The following is a 21703-nucleotide window of genomic DNA, read 5'->3' on the forward strand; positions in this document are numbered from 1 at the left end:
CTAAGGAATGCTGGTTTAGGAGCAGAATGAAACCATGCGCTCTTAAAGAGGTAAAAGGCACAGGCTTCATTGACATTGACGCACTCTGCGCCTCTGATCTCTCAAGAGAACAGGTTTTCTCATCTAAGATGTTCAAAAAATGCAAAGTTAAAGGAAAATATCAATTATCTTTTATCTTTTTCTTTACAATGAAATAAACAGCTATTTCCAGCAAGAACACACATAATATCTACTTGACCTTATAGATCATTTCTCAAATACACAGAGTGGCAAATATTTTAAATGTGCCACTAAGCGTTCATCGGTTATGCCTGTTATCATTTTACCTCTTATTACCAAGAGAAGCACTCTCTCATCTTCGTATTTACTCCCCATCCAACTCATATTCTAAAAATAAGGGTTTAGTAATCTACTAGGATGAAAAACAATAGCAATTTTCTAGAATAAGTGATTTAAATTTCGTTTTAATTCTAACACTCTTATGCTAAAGCCAGTGTTAATTTAGGTCTGCATACACAAAATGTTATTTCATAGCAGAAATAACCTGTAAAGATTCAGAATATCTATGGAAGGATACTTAAGAAATTGGAATGCTGACTGTCTCCAGGAAAGAGGACTGGTAGTTACAGAGCAGGAGGAGGAGGAAGACATCACTGAATACTTTTAAATTTTGAATCATGTGAATAAATTCCATTTTTAAAAGCAAAATATGTAAATAAGACAAACATGGAATTGTCTATCATACAGCATCCAATTTATATTATTATTGCGATTGTTACTATACATTACATAAATATGATACACATATATACATATAATTTATTATTATTATTGAAACCCTACCAACTCAAAGCTTCCCTCTTCCCTTCAGAGTTTAAATAATGTGTAAAGTGCGAAAGCTCTGAAATTCCAGTAAGACAGCAAATGCACCTACAATACCGTCAGTCTGATGCCAGGCATGACTCCAGCACTCCAATTCTCCAGGTGCTGCCTTTATGAATTCAAAAGTCTAGGATTAGCAGCTCGATTCAACTCAATAACTTCCACACAGATCATGAAGAAAGTGGTTAATCAATTTAAAAGAATTAACTGATTTTACGGAATAAGGGGAAGTAGAGGGAGTCACATTTTTAAAAGATAGGTTAGCCTTCCTTAGAAAGAAATCTGAAACATCTTCTCACTTATATTAGTCAATGAAGCCCCTAAAAATTTCTTAGACCTCCAAAAGAGAAAAAAAAGTACGTTGTCATGATTGTCCTTTTTCTTCAGGTCAACAATTAAGATACCCACCTTTTCAATTCTCATTATAGAGGCCATAAGTGTATTTGGTAAAGTGATTCTCTAACAGCTAATCATAATTCATAAGAAAGCTTAAATGACTCCATGCAGTGCCTTCTAAGCATTCCACAAAGGTATGGGCATGTCAAAATCCAAACAGCAACTCCATATATACCACAGAAGAAAAAATAAGACAACAAATCTTAAATCAGATAAAATGCTGTTGCTGAGTAATATACATAGACGGGCAATGGAAGAAAGAGTTGGAAACGATACTCTGGGCTAGCATACTGAAGACTTTAGTACCTTCATCCGTTATCACTGAAAGCCAACTGGAATTGGTCAACCAGACAGAGATGACCCAGTTCTCTTCCTCATCACTTCAGGTAACCAAGAAATTAGAGACTGTTTAATGCAGTGAGAAGTTGAGAACCCCAGCTACCCAGAAGAGACCTTCCTGACTCCTGTCCTTTTGAGAGTGAAGTTAGTATAATTTAACCTTCCCTAGACCAAAATTTTGAACAATTATCAGAGTGATTTCCCCTGGGGTTGTGTGAGGCTACACCAAGTAATCGCAATATGCTTGTTTTCCTGAACTGTCTGTCTATACTTTTTAGAAGGTGTAATGCTTAATATCAGTGTAATTCAGTCCCTTCTAATTTGCAGTTTAAAAAAAAAAAAAAAGACAATTGAATGACTTAGAGCTATGTGTTAAAGAATAAAAAAAGAACTCTAAATAAAAGCCAAAAAATAACCTATGAGGAAAGAGTATGCACCATTTGTGTGGGGATTTTTGGTTCACTTCCTGATTGTCAAATACCAACGAATTCCAAAAAGGTGATGTTCCAAATAACCCAACTGCACATTGATGCATAGCTGTCATTCTTTAACAAGTACAAGGCTCACAGTTCCAGACATAACAAGTGTCCGATAGATACTTGACTAATTGGTTGTGTACATATAATAAAATTTTATGAAGTTTGCTGTCAAATATTAAAATAAAGAGTAGAACACTTAAAATACTTCACAACCTATAGGAAGAGATGGAGAGAAATAATCCTTAATAATGGCTAATTTGGGGCTTCCCTGGTGGCGCAGTGGTTGAGAGTCCGCCTGCCGATGCAGGGGACACAAACCGGTCTGGGAAAATCCCACATGCCGCGGAGCGGCTGGGCCTGTGAGCCATGGCCTCTGAGCCTGCACGTCCGGAGCCTGTGCTCCGCAACGGGAGAGGCCGCAACAGTGAGAGGCCCACGTACCGCCAAAAAAAAAATAATAATGGCTAATTTGTAGAATCACATTCTAATATTACCTGGAAATATAAATACACCAGATTTACTTACGATCAATCAGTACTTTTCAATAAAAACCAGTGCTCCAACTGAACATTAAACAAAAAAATACCATAACTTATTTTTCTTTTTGTGCCATCATAAGCCCTAACATTTTCATTTTCAATGTTTGTCTTAACAAGTTTTCCCTGAAATCTTAAAAGAATTGAGAATTTTTTCCACTATAACTGTAAGTAATTAAATACTATATTTGCTAACAGGCATGCCTGAAACTAATTTCAAAAGAGGTACCAATCATGAAAGTCTTACACAGTCACTGCTAAATTATCAATGAAAGACTATCCTAAAAGAAAAGGCACTTTAGCTTAACACTTGGAATCCAAGTGTTAAGGCAACAGCAATCCATTCTCTATAAAATATACAATAAAGAGCAAGAGCTCTAGAATCAGAATGCCTGTATTTGAATTCTAGCAGAGCAATCTTCTAGTCAGGTAATCTTGGACAAGTGGCTTCACTTCTCTAAATGTCATTTACCTATCTATAAGGTGGCGATAATAGTATTAGCTACTTTGTAGAGTTGTAATGATTAAAATGAGCTGTTGCATGTAAAGAATTTAGCAGATTGCTTATTAGCATTTAATAAACATTCAATAGACATATCACAAGTCAATCAAGTTATTATTCACAGCCCCTTTCTATTAAAGCAACCTACTTATTTTTGGCTTCCTAAGCCAAGGAATTCAACATGATACAATTAATGGTAATGAAAAAATGGAGTATTAATGTTACTGCTTTGCACCAATGTTACCAATATTTTTGCCTGCCTACCTACCATCTCTTTGGCATTAGGGCATGCTCATTAAATCCTAGGACTGTAAGTTCATTTAAATTATACCACCATCTAAAACACAAGTTTCTATGGGAGTTTGCTAGTGGCCTAGTGGTTAGGATTCCGGGCTTTCACTACCATGGCCCAAGTTCAATCCCTGGTCCGGGAACTCAGATCCCACAAGCCCCGTGGTGCAGCCAAAAAAAAGTTTAAAATTTTAAAAATACAAGTTTCTAGGAAAATAGTGCCTCGTTCATCAGGAATGTTTACTTTTCATTATTAAATTGATTTGAAAGGACAATCAAGAAATTGACAACTCCAAACTATGTTAATAAAGGAACACGTTAAAGGTTCATATTCATGCCATTGTTGGCCATGGTATCCTGGAGACAAAAGGAAAACCTGGTTTGGCAAAATTAGTTTCAAAATAACCAAAACATCATTGCCTCAATATGATCACACTAAAATGCTTCTAAGAAAACTATTCAATACAAAAATATAAGATTCAATCATTTACAGAATTTCAACTTGCACACGCTTTGAAAGTACACTTTTCTCCCCAAAACATAAGCAAAAGTGAGAAAGGAGATCATAAACTAAGAATCCAAATCTACAAAGTTGTGTCTTTGTATCTTGTTTCAGACCAAGTATATTACAGACATGAGCATAAACTGAAATAATTTACTGAATGTCCATCATGTGCTAAATATTAACTCATTTTTTAAAAAAACTAGAATAAAAACTCAATAATAGATAGAATAGAATAAATATCCCTTTATTTTATCAATTTAATGGTAGGAAACTTGGGAAAACAAATTGTTCTCCTTTAACTCTGTCAGTTTTTCCTTGCTGTTTTATTCACACAGGTCTTCATATAAATATACATTTCTATATCGCACTCAAACAAGGTCAAAGACAATTTATATAACCAAGGATGATTTGTACAACCCAAGATAGAAGCAAAGATTGCAACCTCTACTTTAAAACCAGTGAACCATGAAAATGCTTCTATCCTTGCAATCATGCAAGTATCCCTTTCCATACTATCTCCTCCAACCCCTCCCCCCCCAAAATAGGCTAGAAAATGATGCTAAACATTCCAATAAATTCATTTACTCATGGTGATTATGTTCTTAGTAGAACAATATCTGGGAAATCAGGTTAGTTCTGTTAGTACCAGCATATAATCCCATCACACCCACATGCTCTGCCCCTCCATTCTCCTATTGCAGGGTGGAGCATCACAAGAGACACCACAATCCCACAGCCTGCCCAATCCCACCGCTGTCCCACAATCCCATGAGAGTTATTAAATGTATGGAACTGCAGCACATGCACGTTTCACAGCCTTCTCTACACATAATGCACACAAAAAAACAGAGCTCCCTTGGTCTCAGAATCTGCTGCTGACACTTAAGGCTGCTTCCCCAGCCTTGCTGTTTCTCCAAAACAGTATCTCACACCAGCAACCTAAGTCCAAAACAAGGGGCAGACAGCACAGGATACAAGTATATACTGATTTTCAGCTGAACTATGCAAGTGAAATGAGAAGATGTCGCCTCATTTTCTAAATGCAATTCCCAACCAGTCATAAATTGATTTGTGAACCTCTGGGTTCCCTTGAAGTTTTTTCCTAGTACACTACTGTGCCTTAAAGTCATTTCACAATTAGCATTCTAGAGGTGCATGTAACAAGAGAGCATGCAATTTTTATATGAAGGTCTAGTTTTTTTAACAACTCTGGAAAGGGCTGGTTGGGAAAGGAATGAAAACAATGAAAATAAAAGTCTAGTTTTCAGTTTCACACATGAGCTCTCTTCCACAATGGATAATCTAGAAATTGGTTACATTCTAATAACCTGATTTTTATGTGTCACAAAGAGATTAAATTCCCTCTGGAATAGAAAAACTCTAAGTTGCCACCTGCTCTTTGGTTTTAGTCACCATACAACTAAATACTGCACAGTAATATGCAACTACTATTAATTATTCACTTCACTAAAAAAATTGATCTAAAAAAGTTTTATATGAGGAAATAACTTGACTTAGCTAGACAACTAGCTAAATTTTCACTAACAGTTTATCAAAAAGATTTATTACTAATATTTTAACCAAAAGTCACCATAGACAGTCCCTCACTTTCTCTATTTTGAGTAAAATATCATGTGATTCTACAGAAGAACTTCATAACTATTTACATTTATTTAATAACACTTGAATATGGACGAGGACAAAAAAAAATGGGTTCACCATAGCGAGTAAAAAAAAAAAAAAAAAAAAAAAAATTCAGGGACTTCCCTGGTGGCACAGTGGTTAAGAATCCGCTTGCCAATGCAGGGGACACGGGTTCGAGCCCCGGTCTGGGAAGATCCGCCATGCTGCGGAGCAACTAAGCCCGTGCACCACAACTATTGAGCCTGTGCTCTAGAGCCCACGAGCCACAACTACTGAGCCCACACGCCACAACTACTGAAGCCCAAGCACCTAGAGCCCGAGCTCTGTATCAAGAGAAGCCTCCGCAATGAGAAGCCCGTGCACCACAACTAGAGAGAGCCCACGTGTAGCAACGAAGACCCAACGCAGCCAAAAAAAAAATTCAAATATACTGTTTTAAACTTAGCTCAACAAAAAAAGGCAAAAAATACTTGTTATAAAATCAACTTTTAATTTCTGCTGGAGTCTGCATATTACCATTATTTTAAATGCAAGGTTTACTTAAGAATAACCATTATTTATGAAAAACTAGTTTTAAGCAAGTACCGAAGATTAAATTAAAGGCTGTATAAAATATCTAAAATTTTTATGTCACGGTTTAGCCCAAAAAATATTTTCATTGTTTTCAAATAAATTACCATCGGGTTATTATAACTAAGTTTCAAGTGTGAGGTTTTTGAATCTACATAAAAAATTATTTTCTTTTTTAGGACTTTAAATGGAATGCATATAAATAAAAACCTTTAGTTTACTAGTCCTGAAAATAAATCTGACAGTTTTGGGTTCAGAAAAATTAGAAACAGTTCAAGACTGTAAAGTTAAATATCATTGCCAGTAACCAACTGCTGCCTCTGAATTTCAAGAAAACCTATTGTATATTAAATTTTTAAAAAGTGAACTCAACTACCCTCTCATCTCAGCACTTTCTCAACTTTCCCGTTACAATCAACAATATAACTTGGTGGTCAAATCTTCCAGACCAGTAACATCAGAATTTATTTTTAACTCCTGACTCCTTCCCAAATATTCCCCTTCAATCCAATCCAAAGCCCTGCCAGTTCTTCATTCACGCTGTCTTGCAAATGTGCTTTCATCTCATTTTCACACTTTATATTCTCATTCTTCATGACATACCCTACTACTCCCTAAAATGGCTCTGATGTTTTGCTACTAACCCATCAACTCAGCTGCCCAGATCGTCTTCAAATATTTCGTTCAGCAACCTACAGTAAATACCAATCTCTCTTGAATCTCAACCAAACTCTTACAGGCCCCCTTTGCCCTCCATCAGTTAACACATTTCTCAAATTCCATCTCCTCTTATTTTCCTATTTAGGCCCCTTTCATTCAGATTTACTAACCTGCTTTATAAATACAAAAATCACCACCTCTGTGTGTCTGTCCATTCCTTCCATCTAGAATCCTCTATGCTTCTCTGTCAATTCAAGTTACTGCCTCCTTTAACACCTGTCTTAAAACACACCTCTACAGAAGTCTTCTCTCTCCAGCCCTCTACCTCATCCCTTCATTTCTTGTCCCTCTGAACGAAGCACTTCTGTTTGCATTTATAATCTTGCAGTCATCATGATATTGTTTTCACATTTTGACCTATAACCTGTCTCAACAACTGACAAGATTTTCAGGCCAAGGACTATAATTTCTTACGTATCTCTCATTTGAACAGGGGTCCCTTAGAACACTAGCACTCCAACAAATGCTTAATTACTCCCCTTTCTTCCAAAATGTCCTTAAAGTCAGGGTTGTCAAAAACACATAATTAGCACTGATCTCCAACTTTTAAAATGTTAGGTTGACCTATATGGTAACAGAAAAGTCAACATTTTAACCTGCACACTTTGCAAGGGTTACTCCATCCTCAGGCAACATCCACACAGGATTCAAAGAGAATCCTGGAAATTAAATGAAAAGTCCTCAAATTTAATATTATAAGCTATCCTATTTTGCTCTCTGAAATAGATCTAATACATTAATTACCTAAAATTGATTTCAAGTGGTTTTTAAACCAAGATGAAAAACATCCTAACACTCCAGTACCACAAGAGGCTCTTAAGTAGCTATTATAAGATTTGCTTCATCACAGCAGAAAATTACCCCAGAATTTTAAAATATTCCTCTCAAATGACCCCATGAAGTGCTTAGAAAGCTTGACCATTCCCTGAAAGATGCATCATCAGCTTCCCTCTTCACATACCCTGCATTCTGAACTAGCTAGTCACCAAAAAAAAACTTAACTCTCAAAAATAATCTCCCATTCAGTTATTACCTTAGACTACCCTGTTTCAGGCAAGTTCCAAAAGCCAAAATAAATTGAAATTCTGAGTTCAAATAAGAGTGATCATTTTATGTTGCTTAAGGACATAATCAATTTCATATAACAGCAAATACTTTTTAAAAATCTCAGTTCAATTCTCTCCTTCTAGGCAGCAAACAGTTTTTCTTTGCCCTCATCATGCCCCTTTCTGGAGGAATAAGGAAACAATACAGATATTTTTGTCAAATTCTGTAAGTATGTTTAAATAAACTGTCATTAAATACCACATAAACATATCCACATATAGAGAACATTAGAACATTGGACACTTAGTATAGACTTGGACACTCAACATAGACTTTTCTGCACAAATCAGGGAAGACGGTACAGTCTAGCAACAACCTTGAACACAGCCCAAGTATCCCTATTATATGCAGGACCACAGCCTTCTGCAAAACCTATGATGGAAAGGTCTAAATCCATATTCTTCTAACTCCATAGTCTTACCTAAATTCAACAGGAAACCAATGCAAGAGTATTTTAAATAGTCTTAAGAAGGAACCCCTGAACTCTAGATCATTTAGCAAGTACTGAGTGCAATGGCACCCTAAAACTGAACTTTAATGAGTCAGTGACAATTAACATTCAACTTAGCATTTGGCAACATGACAATACAAGCCCCAATCAAAACGTGGACATACTTCCAAATTACCTTTTGATTAAACGTTAATTCTATAGTGGTAGATTGGTAATGTCAAAATGGAAAGGTTAAGAGATAACATATTATACCACTTATCCAATTTAGAACAATGCATGTTGAGATACTACTGCTACTGCATATCAATCAGCCCCACCGGTCCCTTCTAAAGGGAAGAATCAAAGCTTGCCTCCAAACCGTAATGTGGTTACGGAGCAAGTTCATCTCTAGATTATGAACACATACTTTGTATAGTCACATAGGCAAGAAAGAAATGTTACGAGACAGTGACATTTAACTCCTCTATTAAGTATACAAAACTATGATAACCCCTGAGACCTGAGCTAACTAAACTATCCCTCATTCCAAAAGACACATTCTGCAAAGGCACATAATGGTTTATGAGTCTTGTCCTTCGCTTTATTCAAAAGGATGAGCAAGTAAACACTTCCATCGCTATTCTAAGATGGAAAAACTCAACCGCTTGATAAAGCTATCAACTGCAAGAAAACTATATGAAAAGAACTAAGTTTCAGATCGAATCATCCAAATAAAAATCATATTCCCTCAATTCAAGGTTAATAAGACCGGGGGAGGGGATATGGGAGGAGAAAAGAGGGAGCTGCCTCATCCTTGACTGAAGACAGGTTTTTGCCCTTTTCCATTACCTCCGGCTGTTATATCAGAAAGTCTCATAATTTAAGATCCTGATATTTTAAAGTCTCTTATTTAAAGGGTGAGGTGGAAAGGGGGTGTAAAATAAAATCAATACTCACTGCTAACTTTCATGCTGCCAAAAGCTGAAGGCTGCTGCACTGGCTTGCAGCTCTCCGCAAAGGAGGTGGTTCTGGGCCGCCCTGACATGATCACTCTCTTTCCGAATCACCTTCTTTTCCTTCCTTCCTCCTCTTCTTCCTTTTGTTTTATGTTGGGGTGTTAGGTTAATGATAAATGCAGCATTAAGTTCTCCCACAAGAAAAAGACTTCGTCCTCTTGGCTTTTCACTCCTTTTGTACAGCTATAAAAAAAAGCGAGCGATGTATTTCTCCTTGAAGACAGATCAGTACGGATATTTAACATATAGATGATCGGGAGCTGGGAAAAAAATACAATTCTTTCCCCTCCCTTTCCTTGGAAGGGAGAAATGGTTGGGAGGTCCTAAAAAATATATATCACGTGAAACGGGGGCAGATACTTGATTGAAAATAAGTACTCTGAATATTATATTTTCCTCGGGGATTTTTTTTCCGAGTCAATGAAGAAGGGAAGCGGCGGAAGGATCACGAGTCTCACGCTTGAAAAGAAAGGGGGATGGGAAGGAGGGAGGGAGAGGGAGGGGGTGGCTCGGAGATGCGTCGGGAAACGCTGCGGCTCCGACAGCGGCGGGATCCGGCGGCCTGACGGCAGGGGCCCGGCGAACTGGAAGGCGGCGGAGTCGCGAGTCAGTCAGAGGCGGGCGGTGGCGGCGGCTCCCCTCCTCATTGCGCCAGGAGCAGCTGCACTCGGCGGCTGGATCCAGCGGCCATGGCGGCGGCGGTGGCGGAGGCAGCTCCCTTCAGACCCCAGGCAGCGGCTCCTCGACTGCTCCCCATACGCCGGGGACATGGGAACCCAGCAACCGCTTCCGTCCCTCGGGGCCCCCTCCCCCGTCCAAGGCACCAGCGCGGCCGCCCTCCCGCCCCTCGCTTCTGCACGGTCCCGCTCAGGAAGTGTCCGCGCTTTGCCCCCAGCCCGGGCCCTGTCAGTGGCTGCAGGGCCGGCTCCTCCTCGCTTCCTTCCTTCCTTTGTCACTCGGCCCGGGCGGCGGCGGCGGCGGCAGCGGCAGCGACAGCACAAACCTGCATTCGCCCGGGTCGGGGGCAGCTCTGTGTGAGGAGTGCCGTCTGCGCAGCCGCCTAGCTTTTCCCCACTCCCCCTCCCCCCTCCTACTCGTCCTCCGCCTCCTTCCTCCCCCACCCAGCCTTACACCGCCCAGCGCCCCCGCGTCCGCGTAACAGGCGTCTGGGAATCGCCGGCCGAGCCGAGTGTCCTCCCCCTTCGGTAGGGGAGCCGAAGCCCGAGCGGAACCAATCACGGATGTCGTTTGTTTGCAGATCCTCCCGGAAAAAGCCGATCGACCTGAGGAGCCAATTAGAAAGTGTCGCTGGAAATTCACGCCCAAGGACGGAAAATGCCGAAGATAGCCGACCGAGAAGAAGGTGGGTTCGCCTTGTCTTGTGGCTGGCTGGAGGAGAAATTCGACAATGGCAACAGTGACCAATCGGAGTCGCCGGCCCTCAGGAAAATGCTTGAAGAGTTAAGGACGGTGAAGCCCGGAGTCGCTGGTGAAACCGCACGGCTGGGCGCCGTGGCCGCTTTGTAATTGGCCGAAACTCCGCTGGGAGTGCACCTCCCTCGGTGATTGGTGAAGGAATGGGGCTTCCGAGGACAGTCTGGCCAGTCAGGACGTCCCCTCCCTCGACGAGGTGGGGAGAAGTTGAGAGCGAAGGGAGGGCATCTATAAAGCGCCTTCTCATTGGCCTGAAGCTCTGGAGCCGGAGTCGGGGCAAAAGGGAAAAGGAGGGAGGTCGAAACCCGTAGCGGCAGCCAATCGGCTCTCGCTGCCGTCCAATCGCAAGACCTAGCTGCAGTGTGATTGGCCTTCGGTCTCCGGTGGCGGTCCCTGGAGCGGGGAGAATCGCGACTGGGGTCGTGGCGGATGGTTAGACGGGCTCGCCTGCGGCTACTTGCAGCTTGTGTGGAAACTGCAGATAGGGAGCGCGAGCCCTTCGCGAGCCGGTGTGAAACTGCTGTGGTCGGCGGCGCTGGGCTCCGAGCGCTCGAGCGAACGGAGGGTTGAGGGGTCTCCCCACCCACTGGAGGCTCTCGGCGGGGCGGGGCTAATTCTGCGCGCCCGAGGCTCCCCTCCGCCCGAGAGAGCGCGTCCCGAGTGCCGGCGTCTTCCCAGGAAGGGCCAGACGGATTCAGGGCGCCTCCCCGGCTGGGTGCGAGTTCTCGGGCGCTAAACTGAGAACAAAGCTTCCAGACAGGCAGCGCCCCTCGGCGGCCGCGCCCCGCCCAGTCGCGGAGGCCATTGATAAGAGTGAGGGCGACTGCGCCTCGTGCGCCAGGCCAAACCCGGCCTTCCAGAAACGCCCCTGAGAAATGAGCTCATGCTGGCTGCGCGCGCTCTTCGGGCGCGACTGCCCAGCGCAGAACGGGCCCCAAAAGCAGGTGAGGGGAAGTGCCGTCAGGTCGGATATCCCGAAGACTCTGAGGAAACAGGGAGTCAGAATAGCCCTTTGTAGTTTTTGGTTCTTTGGAACTAGGGTGATCTATAAAAGTACTATATAAGTTGATTTCGCACGTAGGCCAGTGGTCAGATTCCCGTGGTTTGCCTAAGGACAGTGAGGTATGGCTACAGAAAAAGTAGAAAGGACAGTTGCCATCAGTCCCGTGGTGTCTGTAATTTCCACCTGCAGAGTCATCCCGTTCTGTTAAGATACTATCTCTGGGAGCACATATAAAAATACACATACTTGGTCAGGTTAACTAGATGTTGCTTTGTTAAACTGATGAGGAACTTGGGACAGAACAAAGTAAGCTTTGATGGGAGAACGGAAAGGTCTAGATAGTGTTTGCAAACTCAGATGTCTACAGGTGCCAGAAAAGCAAAGCAAATGAGTGAAACTGGCCTGGTGTAAAACAATAGGGAATGATAAGCAACGTGGCAAATTGGAGTGTCCCTGCTGTAACTGAAAGGAGCAGCTGTTCGGCTCTAGCAGATTGTTACCCTGAAGAATGTGGATCCAGTGTTCTGAGGTATTCTGGTTTTTTCCCCCAAGAGAAACCGTAAAGCAGGATTTTTCTATGAAATCCCTCGATTTTTACACCAATATTTCCAAACCCTACAGGCCGAATTAGAAACATCCCAGGGTAGATGTGGCCAACATGCAATCAATTTGTAATCTCAAACCTGGACATAGGTTTTTTTATATAGCCCAGGAGTGGTAGCAGCTCTTGTTCTTTGCAATGAAGAGAGAACATGAGGCCTCTGGATGCCATGGAGAAGGGTAAAGAATGTTAAAAGCAAACTCAGTGCGTGGCAATTTTGTCAAATGATTGTTGCCTCTCCCTGCAAACTATTATGAAAGACCTTTGCCACTAGTCCCTAAAACACTGTGAGGCAAAGCTCTAAATCCTGCCTTCCTCTTTACTCCCCATCCCTACTCCCAGTTATACCAGCGGGAAAGTGAATAACAAATGTTTAGGTTATACAAATTGGAAACATGGCTATTCTTTTGTATATAATAAAGTACAAAAATAGTCTACCTTAAGGTTATGATTAATAGCTTTACTGTTGCTGCCTTCAAATATTTTGAACTGATGCTGTTTAAAATAAAAAAAAAAATCTGACCAAGAGGGGGGAAACTTTATAGGAAAAAATAAAAGTAGTTCAATCTAGAATTAGGACATAAGGAGGGAGAAGTTTAGGAGAAAATATAGAACCACTGAAATTAACATTCCATGATTGTTTCTCTGACCTTTCAAATTCTTCCTCTACCTTCCCGCCTGCTGTCAACCATTTATCAGTTTTTAATAATTTTAATAGTTAATGCTTCCTGAGTGTTTATAATGTGCCAGACACTGTTCTTAAGTGCTTCACACATGCTATCTCAAATTATAATCGTAAGTACTGTTACCAGCCTCCACTTAAAAGATGAGGAAACTCAAGGTCTGAAAGTTGTACTGACTTACCTAAGGTCCACAGAGCTAAAGTAAGCAGAACCAGGATTCAGATCTCTTGTACTTCTCTCTCAAACATAGTCCCCACCTCTCCTGGTCTTGCTTTATCTTAAATTCTAAGCCTTATGTCTTCAACTGTGTGTGCCTGGTTGTGAATACATCCCCTAGTTTGGTTTCTAATAGTTTGGTTTCGTTTAGGGCTCATCAGGTGGTCCCTTGCAAAGATCAGTGATTCTGAGCCACAGTAACCAACCAGAGGACTAGAAAAAGATGAATATAGGAAAGCTGGGTGATACAGAACAGGTAAGTAGTGTAGTAGAGGGGGAAAAAAAAGAGATTGGTGAGCCTGTCCACAAGGTAACGGTTATAAATTAAAATGCACAATGAACTGGCTTCTATAGTAATTACATGTATTTGTATAGCACTTTGCACTTGGGAAGTACTATTACGTTAATGAAGTTTACCAAGTACTGTTATGGAACTATTATTATGTTTTTACAAATGAGGAAACTACACAATAGCTCAGAATCACTTAGCAGCATTTTTAATTGAAACTAGAAGAAAATATATGCAGGTTTAATAATGAAGATAGCAAATAGAATATGAGATGCTGTTTATTTAGATGAACCCAGGGTCAGTCAGTACAAACAGAAGTTCACTAGCAAACTCTTCCTAGGACCTCATTTAGTTAGCCAACGTATATTAAATACCTAAATGTTGTTGGGTGCTGGCCTTCAAAATTTAATAAGATATGGTCTCTGCTCCAGATATTTGCAGATACTGTAAGATGGAAAAGAGTTGTTTAGTAATGAACTCTAGGAAAACCCTCCAATAACAAGGTCGATGTGAAGATTAAGAGGAAGGAAAAGATTTTGCATTTACTGAGTGCCTGTTCAGTCCTTCCCTGAACCTCCAGAGACAGCCATTATTAACTCTTTTGTTAATAGATTGGGGAGGGGGGATGAGCAATAAGTACATTGATCAAGGCCACACAGTTAGAAAATGGCAGAGCTGGGATGGAATCTACAGCTGAGTATATTTGATCCAGCTTCTTTATACTAGATTACTCTGCTCTCCATCAAAAAATAATATTGTTTATCCCATTTATGTAAAATTGCATATGTGTGTGTGCTTGCACACCCACACATAAGAGTCTAGAAATATTCATTTTGATGGCATTTTGGTTGATACTTACTGTATTCATGATTTCCAGTATTGTCTTCATTTTCCACCTTTACATAAGAAACAAAATACTTAAAAAGAGAAAACAAAGGTAAGACTGCAGACGAACCAAAGAAAAGAAGTAGCAGTGTGAAATCGCTCAGTTTGATTAAATCAATTTGATTTATAGGACACTGTGCCAAGTCTTAGGAATACAGGAGTGTGAAGATGAATAAAAGTCATTCAGAGGTGACTGTCTTGCTCCAGTCTTAGGGGGAGCTCTTGTAGAGTGGAGACGTGTAAACAGACAACACCACAATGTGATCTGGGCAGCTATGGAAGAAAAGTGGCCCAGAGATCATTTTCCAAGTTGTATTTAAACTACCGGTCTCCAAAGTTGCGTGTATATACCCAGAGGTTGTATGGGATGATCCTTTGGAATGCTAGAACTACTAAATCTTATTTTTATCTTAAAACGTAAGAAATTACCTTTCCAGTGGTTAATATACTGGTAGACAGTGGTGCCCTCCTCAGTCCCTGTGTCAAAGGAAGGAGTCACATGGTCCACCATACAGTTTTCCTAAAGGAAGTGGATGAATCCACAGCCTAGAAGGGATTGTGAATATACGGTACCCTCCTGCTTTTTAAAAATTTCAGCAACATACGACACTTTACTTGTGCTTAATTAATGGATTTGCAGTCATATTATTTGATTTTTAACTAACTTGACCCTCATAGATTGAAAATGATTCCTGCAAATAAAGTGTAGATAAAAGAACAAACAAAATGGCAAAGCTCACATTCTACTCTTAGTAGGAACTCTTCATCAGTCACATCAATAGGTTAAAAACAATAATGAGCTAATCAAATTTGACAAGAAGTAGGCCTGAAATTTTTGGAATTTTTGAAATATGAACCATCCACTATTTTTTAGTCAAAATTTACCCTAAGGTTAAGTATGACATATAGCTAATGCCAGTGTGAAGTCTTCACAATTACCAAAATGTTTAAAGACTATGCATCTGGGACAGTTAATAATTTGGGGGGGCGGGGGGTTAGCGGTGAGAATAAAAAAGTATTGGGGGTACTTCCCTGGTGGCGCAGTGGTTAAGAATCCGCCTGCCAATGCAAGGGACATGGGTTCAAACCGTGGACCAGGAAGATTCGTACGTGCCACAGAGCAAGTAAGCCCGTGCGCCACAACTACTGAAGCCCACGCACCTAGAGCCCGTGCTCCGCAACGAGAGGCCACAGGAATGAGAAGCCCATGCACTGCAACAAAGAGTAGCCCCCGCTCACCACAACTAGAGAAAGCCTGTGCACAGCAACAAAGACCCAATGCAGCCAAAAATTAATTAATTAATTTTTTAAAAAGTATTGGGCTTTAAATAATGTTGTTTTAAAATATTGTTTATTATGCCTGTTATCCTTTTTTATTCCTGTATATGTCTTATATATGCATATCATGTTAGCTCAAGAGTATATGTTTTATAAATATGCAGAATATTGGGGGGTTGATATTAAAATTTTTTACTAGTACAGTGTAAGAACAAAAAAGTTTGCAGACCACTGTTTTTTTGCTGTTTTTTGGGGTTTTTTTTAATAGATCTTTATTGGAGTATAATTGCTTCACGATACTGTGTTAGTTTCTGTTGTACAGCAAAGTGAATCAGCCATATGCATACACATTTCCCCATGTCCCCTCCCTCTTGAGCCTCCCTCCCAACCTCCCTATCCCACTGCTCTAGGTCATTGCAAAGCACTGAGCCGATCTCCCTGTGCTATGCTGCTGCTTCCCACCAGCCAACTATTTTACATTCGGTAGTATATGTATGTTGATGCTCCTCTCACTTTGCCCCAGCTTCACCCTCCCACCCCATGTCATCAAGTCCATTCTCTATGTCTACCTCTTTATTCCTGCCCTGCAACTAGGTTCATCAGTACCATTTTTTTTTTTTTTAGATTCCATATATATGCATTAGCATACGGTATTTGTTTTTCTCTTTCTTACTTCACTCTGTATGACAGACTCTAGGTCCATCCACCTCACTACAAATAACTCAATTTTGTTTCTTTTTATGGCTAAGTAATACTCCATTTTTTATATGTGCCACATCTTTATCCATTCATCTTGTAGACCACTGTTTTAAACAAAGATTAGTTTTTTAGATGATGGAAGGGAAGAACATTCTAGGCAAAAAGAAGTTATGCAATGGCGGAAATATATGTTACAGGGTATCAGAGAACTGGAGGTAGTTTGAAATTATGTAGCATGTAAGATCTGGGCCTAGAGAAAAGAAAGGGAAACAGTATCAGATAATAAAGGTGTAGTTAAGTAAATTATGTTCTACTAAGTCCATATTATGTAAACAGAAAAAAGAATAAATACAAAGACTAATAGCAACTTAATACTAATTAAAAAATATAGAACTTGATTGTATATTACCAATTTCCAATTCTGCAAAATATGAACATATTGAAAAGGAAGACAGAAATTAGAATAATTTTGTTAATATATTGGCATATTATAGATGAAAATATTCACTTTAACTGTTTTCATGTCATATTTTTACAATAAATCAATGTTTGTTGGGTTTTAAAAGGGAATTGGCTCCCTTTTCTTTACTGTGATTCACATATTCCTCAGAATGGCTCTCATTACATGGAATTCTTAACAAAAACTCCAAATTTCTCAGCAAAGCTTTCCAATGCTAACATTTCTACTGATAAGCCTTTGTATTATAAATTATACACTGTATTAATAAAACTAGCCAACATTTGTTATATGCAAGACATCTGCTAGGCACCTGATATAAAGAAGTACATGAGCCACCTGAGTGGCTCTGTGCCCTTAGTGAACTTATCCTCTGGGGAAACAACCTCATGAAAAGCTAAATAAGTAATTATTTAAGATCATATTTGAATCCATAAGTTGTAAGGCAGAACATAATTTGCTAATATGTTTGTTACTCATGCTCAAATGAATTGGTCATGCTGTCCTATTTAAAATAGGTAAATGGAGGACACTTCAATCTAAAGTGAATCTTAAAGGATGGGTAGTAGGATCTGGAGATGAAGAAAGGAAAGTGGAAGTAAACTATTTTCTACCACTTCATTTCCAACCCATCAGACAAACCCCCTTAGTAAACTTAGGTGGATCCAGCTGCCAGAGCAATTAAGGACAGTGTGAGTCTGTTCATTTGACTATAGGAAAACCAGTTTGGCTATAATAGAAAGCTGATAGAGGAGACTAATGGACGATAAAGCTTAAAAGGTAGTTTGGGGGCTTCCCTGGTGGCGCAGTGGTTGAGAGTCTGCCTGCCGAGGCAGGGGGACATGGGTTCGTGCCCCGGTCCGGGAAGATCCCACATGCCGCGGAGCGGCTGGGCCCGTGAGCCATGGCCGCTGAGCCTGTGCATCCGGAGCCTGTGCTCCGCAGCGAGAGAGGCCACAACAGTAAGAGGCCCACGTACCGCGGGAAAAAAAAAAAAAAAAAGGTAGTTTGGGGCCAGATTTGAAAAAGCTTTGAATGTTATACCAAGAAATCTTGTAGACAATGGAGAACTATGGGAGGTAGCAGATGTAAGACATTGTCACTGCAGGAGAGCCTCTGGGGTAACATACACTGTGTGGTTTTTCCCGTTGCTGAAAATGTGCCCAGGGTAACAAGACAGCATATTTGATCATGCTTCTTATAACCAATGGGGTGTGCCCAAATGGGAAAATAATGGATGACTACCCAGAAAGAAGAGGGACAGTGTTTGAAACATTGCCACTATGAAGTAGACTCTGGTTATATTAAAAGTTTCATATCAAGCCTTTGATCATATAAATACTCTAATTTAACATCTAAAGAAGTATACTATCTAAAAAGAAAGCAAACACTCGGTGAATCCTTTTAGTTTTTTATGCTTGTCATATTTTTGCTCCAAAGAGGGTATAATCATGTGGTTAATACATTATAACTGATTAGATTATTTTGAGCTGTTTCAATTTTATTTCTTTTACTCCATTTCTATTCACAATTTTAAGAAAGGGCTTCTTTAGATAAGAGTGTAAATATTTCCACATTGAACTGAATAAGTGAATCCACATGAATTGAAAACAATAAGTATGTATTGATTGAATACTTTGACTTAAGTATACTTTACAACATTCTAGGTGATTCAGCCTTGTTTTATGTGCATTAAATGTATTAAATTAAAAGTGCAAAACTCTCAGTTGGAACAAATACTTTAAGAACTCATTAGCCAGCAGTAAATCAGAAATGGTCATATTTTCTTGTTCACATGGAACTAGGACTCACATCTGAGGATACAGCAAAACTCTAGGTCTTTTTTTTTTTTTTTTTTTGCGGTATACGGGCCTCTCACTGTTGTGGCCTCTCCCGTTGCAGAGCACAAGCTCCGGATGCGTAGGCTCAGCGGCCCAGCTGCTCTGTAGCATGTGGGATCTTCCCAGACCGGGGCATGAACCCATGTCCCCTGCATCGGCAGGCGGACTCTCAACCACTGCGCCACCAGGGAAGCCGAAAACTCTAGGTCTTTATATCTGGTTGATGCTGAATGTGAAAGTTACAAGAAAATTGGCATTCTGTTTCTTGGCTATTAAACAGCTCAACTTGGAGTTGGGGGAAACACTTGAAGAGAAATTAAGTCCCATGGATTATCCAAGAAGGAATTCCAGAATGCAGAGACGGCCTGTCTTCTTCAGTCAGGCCACAGTTTCATTTGGATTGTGGCCATCAAGAGGCATCATTGCTCTGACTTCATTCCTGTGCCCTGTGGGATGGAATTCTGAAAGGGGATGGGAGAGAATGCACAAAGCCCCAAGGAGTGTGTGTCCCTGTATGACATCCAGATGAGAGGGTAGTAGGAAGTACCATATATCAGACCAGAAAGGATTCTTGGCGGAAGGTTTATAGCTCAGTGTTGTAAACCCATTAATATTTTTCTATGTCTATTATTCATTATTTTTATAATTTATACTGTATATGTATTGATAGTGCCCATTACTTGAAGATAAAAGTAATAATTCAGGAAAAAGAATCCTAAATGATTCTTACTACTTTTTAGGAGCATTCAAGAGTCTCAGAAAAATACTAACACAGATTTTTTTTTTCTTTTTGAGGAATCAACATGTCTGAGACAGCTGAGCACTTCCTCTTTTCAGTCCTCTTCTATTTTCTCGAATTATGTCTTTACAATTTGAATGCAGTTTTACATTTAGTCTTCCTATCAAAAGTGATCCAGTTGGGACTTCCCTGGTGGTCCAGTGGGTAAGATTCCACACTCCCAATGCGGGGGGCCCAGGTTCAATCCCTGGTCGGGGAACTAGATCCTGAATGCATGCTGCAACTAAGTCTGCATAACAGAACTAAGAAGTCTGCATGCCGCAATGAAGATCCCACATGCAGCAACAAAGATCCTGCAAGCCACAACTAAGACCGGCACAGCCAAATAAATAAATAAATATTAAAAAAAAAAAAAGTGATCCAGTTACTCCAATTTTTATCGTTAAATGCTTTGGCTGTGGTTCTATGAAAGTTTTATAAATGTTGCTGGGTTTGTGTTTGAAAAACACAATATTGAATATCCTGATTCCATTAGGAAGTGTTTATTATGTGTCTGCTGCATGCCCAGAACTGTGCCAGATATGGTGGGAAACACATTTGCTCACAGCAAATTGAGAAAACTAAAAACTATACATGTTTAAACTATAAACTATATATGTTTTAATATTTTCAAGGTCAAAAGGGTATGGGCTCCTTCAGAATTCAAAACAAATCTCTTACAGAGCAAAGTCAGCTGGAACGCTATGTAAGTAAACTATTCCGTAGAGGTTAAGCTTTTAATCTAGCATGAGAGGAGTTAAAATGAAGTACTTCTAAGCACCAGAGAAACCATCAAGTGAAAAATTCATCAACAGGAGTTGCCAAAAGACACACATAGTTTACCTTTTATCTTTCTTCCTGCTTAAATGGAATTACATGGAGATGTAAAGCATTTCTCTTGACCTCAGTTGATGCTGTGCACATAATAGGAACTCGGTAAATGCTGGCAAAATGAGCAATATGATTACAATTGAAAAAGTGAAACCTAATTATAACCGTTAAAATTAGAACTTTATAAAATATTTGCATATGGAGAGGGACTCTGAGGAAATGTCCAAGAATAAAAACATTTGATTTATTGATTTGTTGGTTTTCTGAAAGTTTTTTCTTACATTAAATTTTTTTCCATTATTGTTGCTGCAATATAACTTGGGTATCAAATTTTAAAAAGTAGGTGCATTCAAATACTTAACACAGAATCACAGCTTGAGACAAACCTCTGTCCACCACTGGGGTTCAAACATATCTTGGCATATCTGGCAAATTAGTGGGTTTAGACTGCCAAGAGGGTGATTTACATAAGGGTTTTGGCAGAAAGACTGCCAAGAAGTGTGGGTGCCATCAAGGAGGGTGTTGGCCAGGCTACTTTTTGATCAGTTTGCACTGCTACAATGCACTAGTCAGTATTCCACTTGGTCAATGCCCGTACCAGGCCAGCTGAACCAATTTTGAATGTTAACTCTTGGATTGAGAGGACAATGCTTACCTATCTTAAAGATTCATACTCTCATGCAGTCTCATGGACTCCTCTTGGAAAGCACCATAACCAGAAATAGGAGTGCACTAAAATCTTTATTACGTCACAAAATATAATCCAAAGATGAGTGATTGGGTGTTTTTTCTACTTCTGAGGAAATACGATACAATTTTGCAGTATTGGAGACTCCAGCAAACACAGAAGCATTTTGATTCCTTGAGAACCACACTGTAGATCATGAAAATGTCCAGTAGAAGGTTGTGGTGACCTGGCTTAATGGGACTGACTCAGCGATGAGTGCCAGAAGTGTTCAAAGGCAGCAGAAATCTCAGCAGCAGACATCCATGTGGCCACAGACAAGACTTGTTCTTGAGTCCATGTAGAACACTCCACAGGCTCTTAGAAATTATGGGCAGGGGACTTTGCAAGGAGCTGGAGGTCCTGCAACAGCAGGGAAGCCAGGAGCCAGTGAAATATGGATTATAAAATCATTACTAATAAGTTCATAATTATAGTTTTTAGTTCATAAAGAATATGAAATGTGAGAAGTGAATCTGCTGAATCTCACTCAGTGCTCCCCATCCCCCACGTGCTACTTATCAGTGTGAGCATTTCATGGAACGAAGCCTGCTGATAGTTTTTAAA

At 40.1% G+C, this 21703-nt stretch overlaps 1 protein-coding gene across 9 annotated transcripts in view; it reads right to left on the reverse strand.

Moving 5' to 3' along the window:
• Positions 1–10406, reverse strand: part of GSK3B (glycogen synthase kinase 3 beta) — a 202189-nt gene extending 191783 nt beyond the window's left edge. For 8 of the 9 annotated variants that reach the window (XM_027105799.1, XM_027105768.1, XM_027105790.1 and 5 more), the window contains exon 1: positions 9359–9890. In XM_027105799.1, the coding sequence (XP_026961600.1) occupies positions 9359–9446 (88 nt within the window). In that variant the 5' untranslated portion in view covers positions 9447–9890. Of the gene's footprint in view, positions 1–9358 lie in introns of all 9 variants that reach the window. The other variant, XM_027105772.1, reaches the window with a different exon arrangement.
• Positions 10407–21703: the final 11297 nt, after the last annotated feature.

Source organism: Aethalodelphis obliquidens, unplaced genomic scaffold (genome assembly GCF_003676395.1).
Source record: "Aethalodelphis obliquidens isolate GAN/ISIS:26980383/991018 unplaced genomic scaffold, ASM367639v1 scaffold1, whole genome shotgun sequence".
NCBI lineage: Eukaryota > Metazoa > Chordata > Mammalia > Artiodactyla > Delphinidae > Aethalodelphis > Aethalodelphis obliquidens.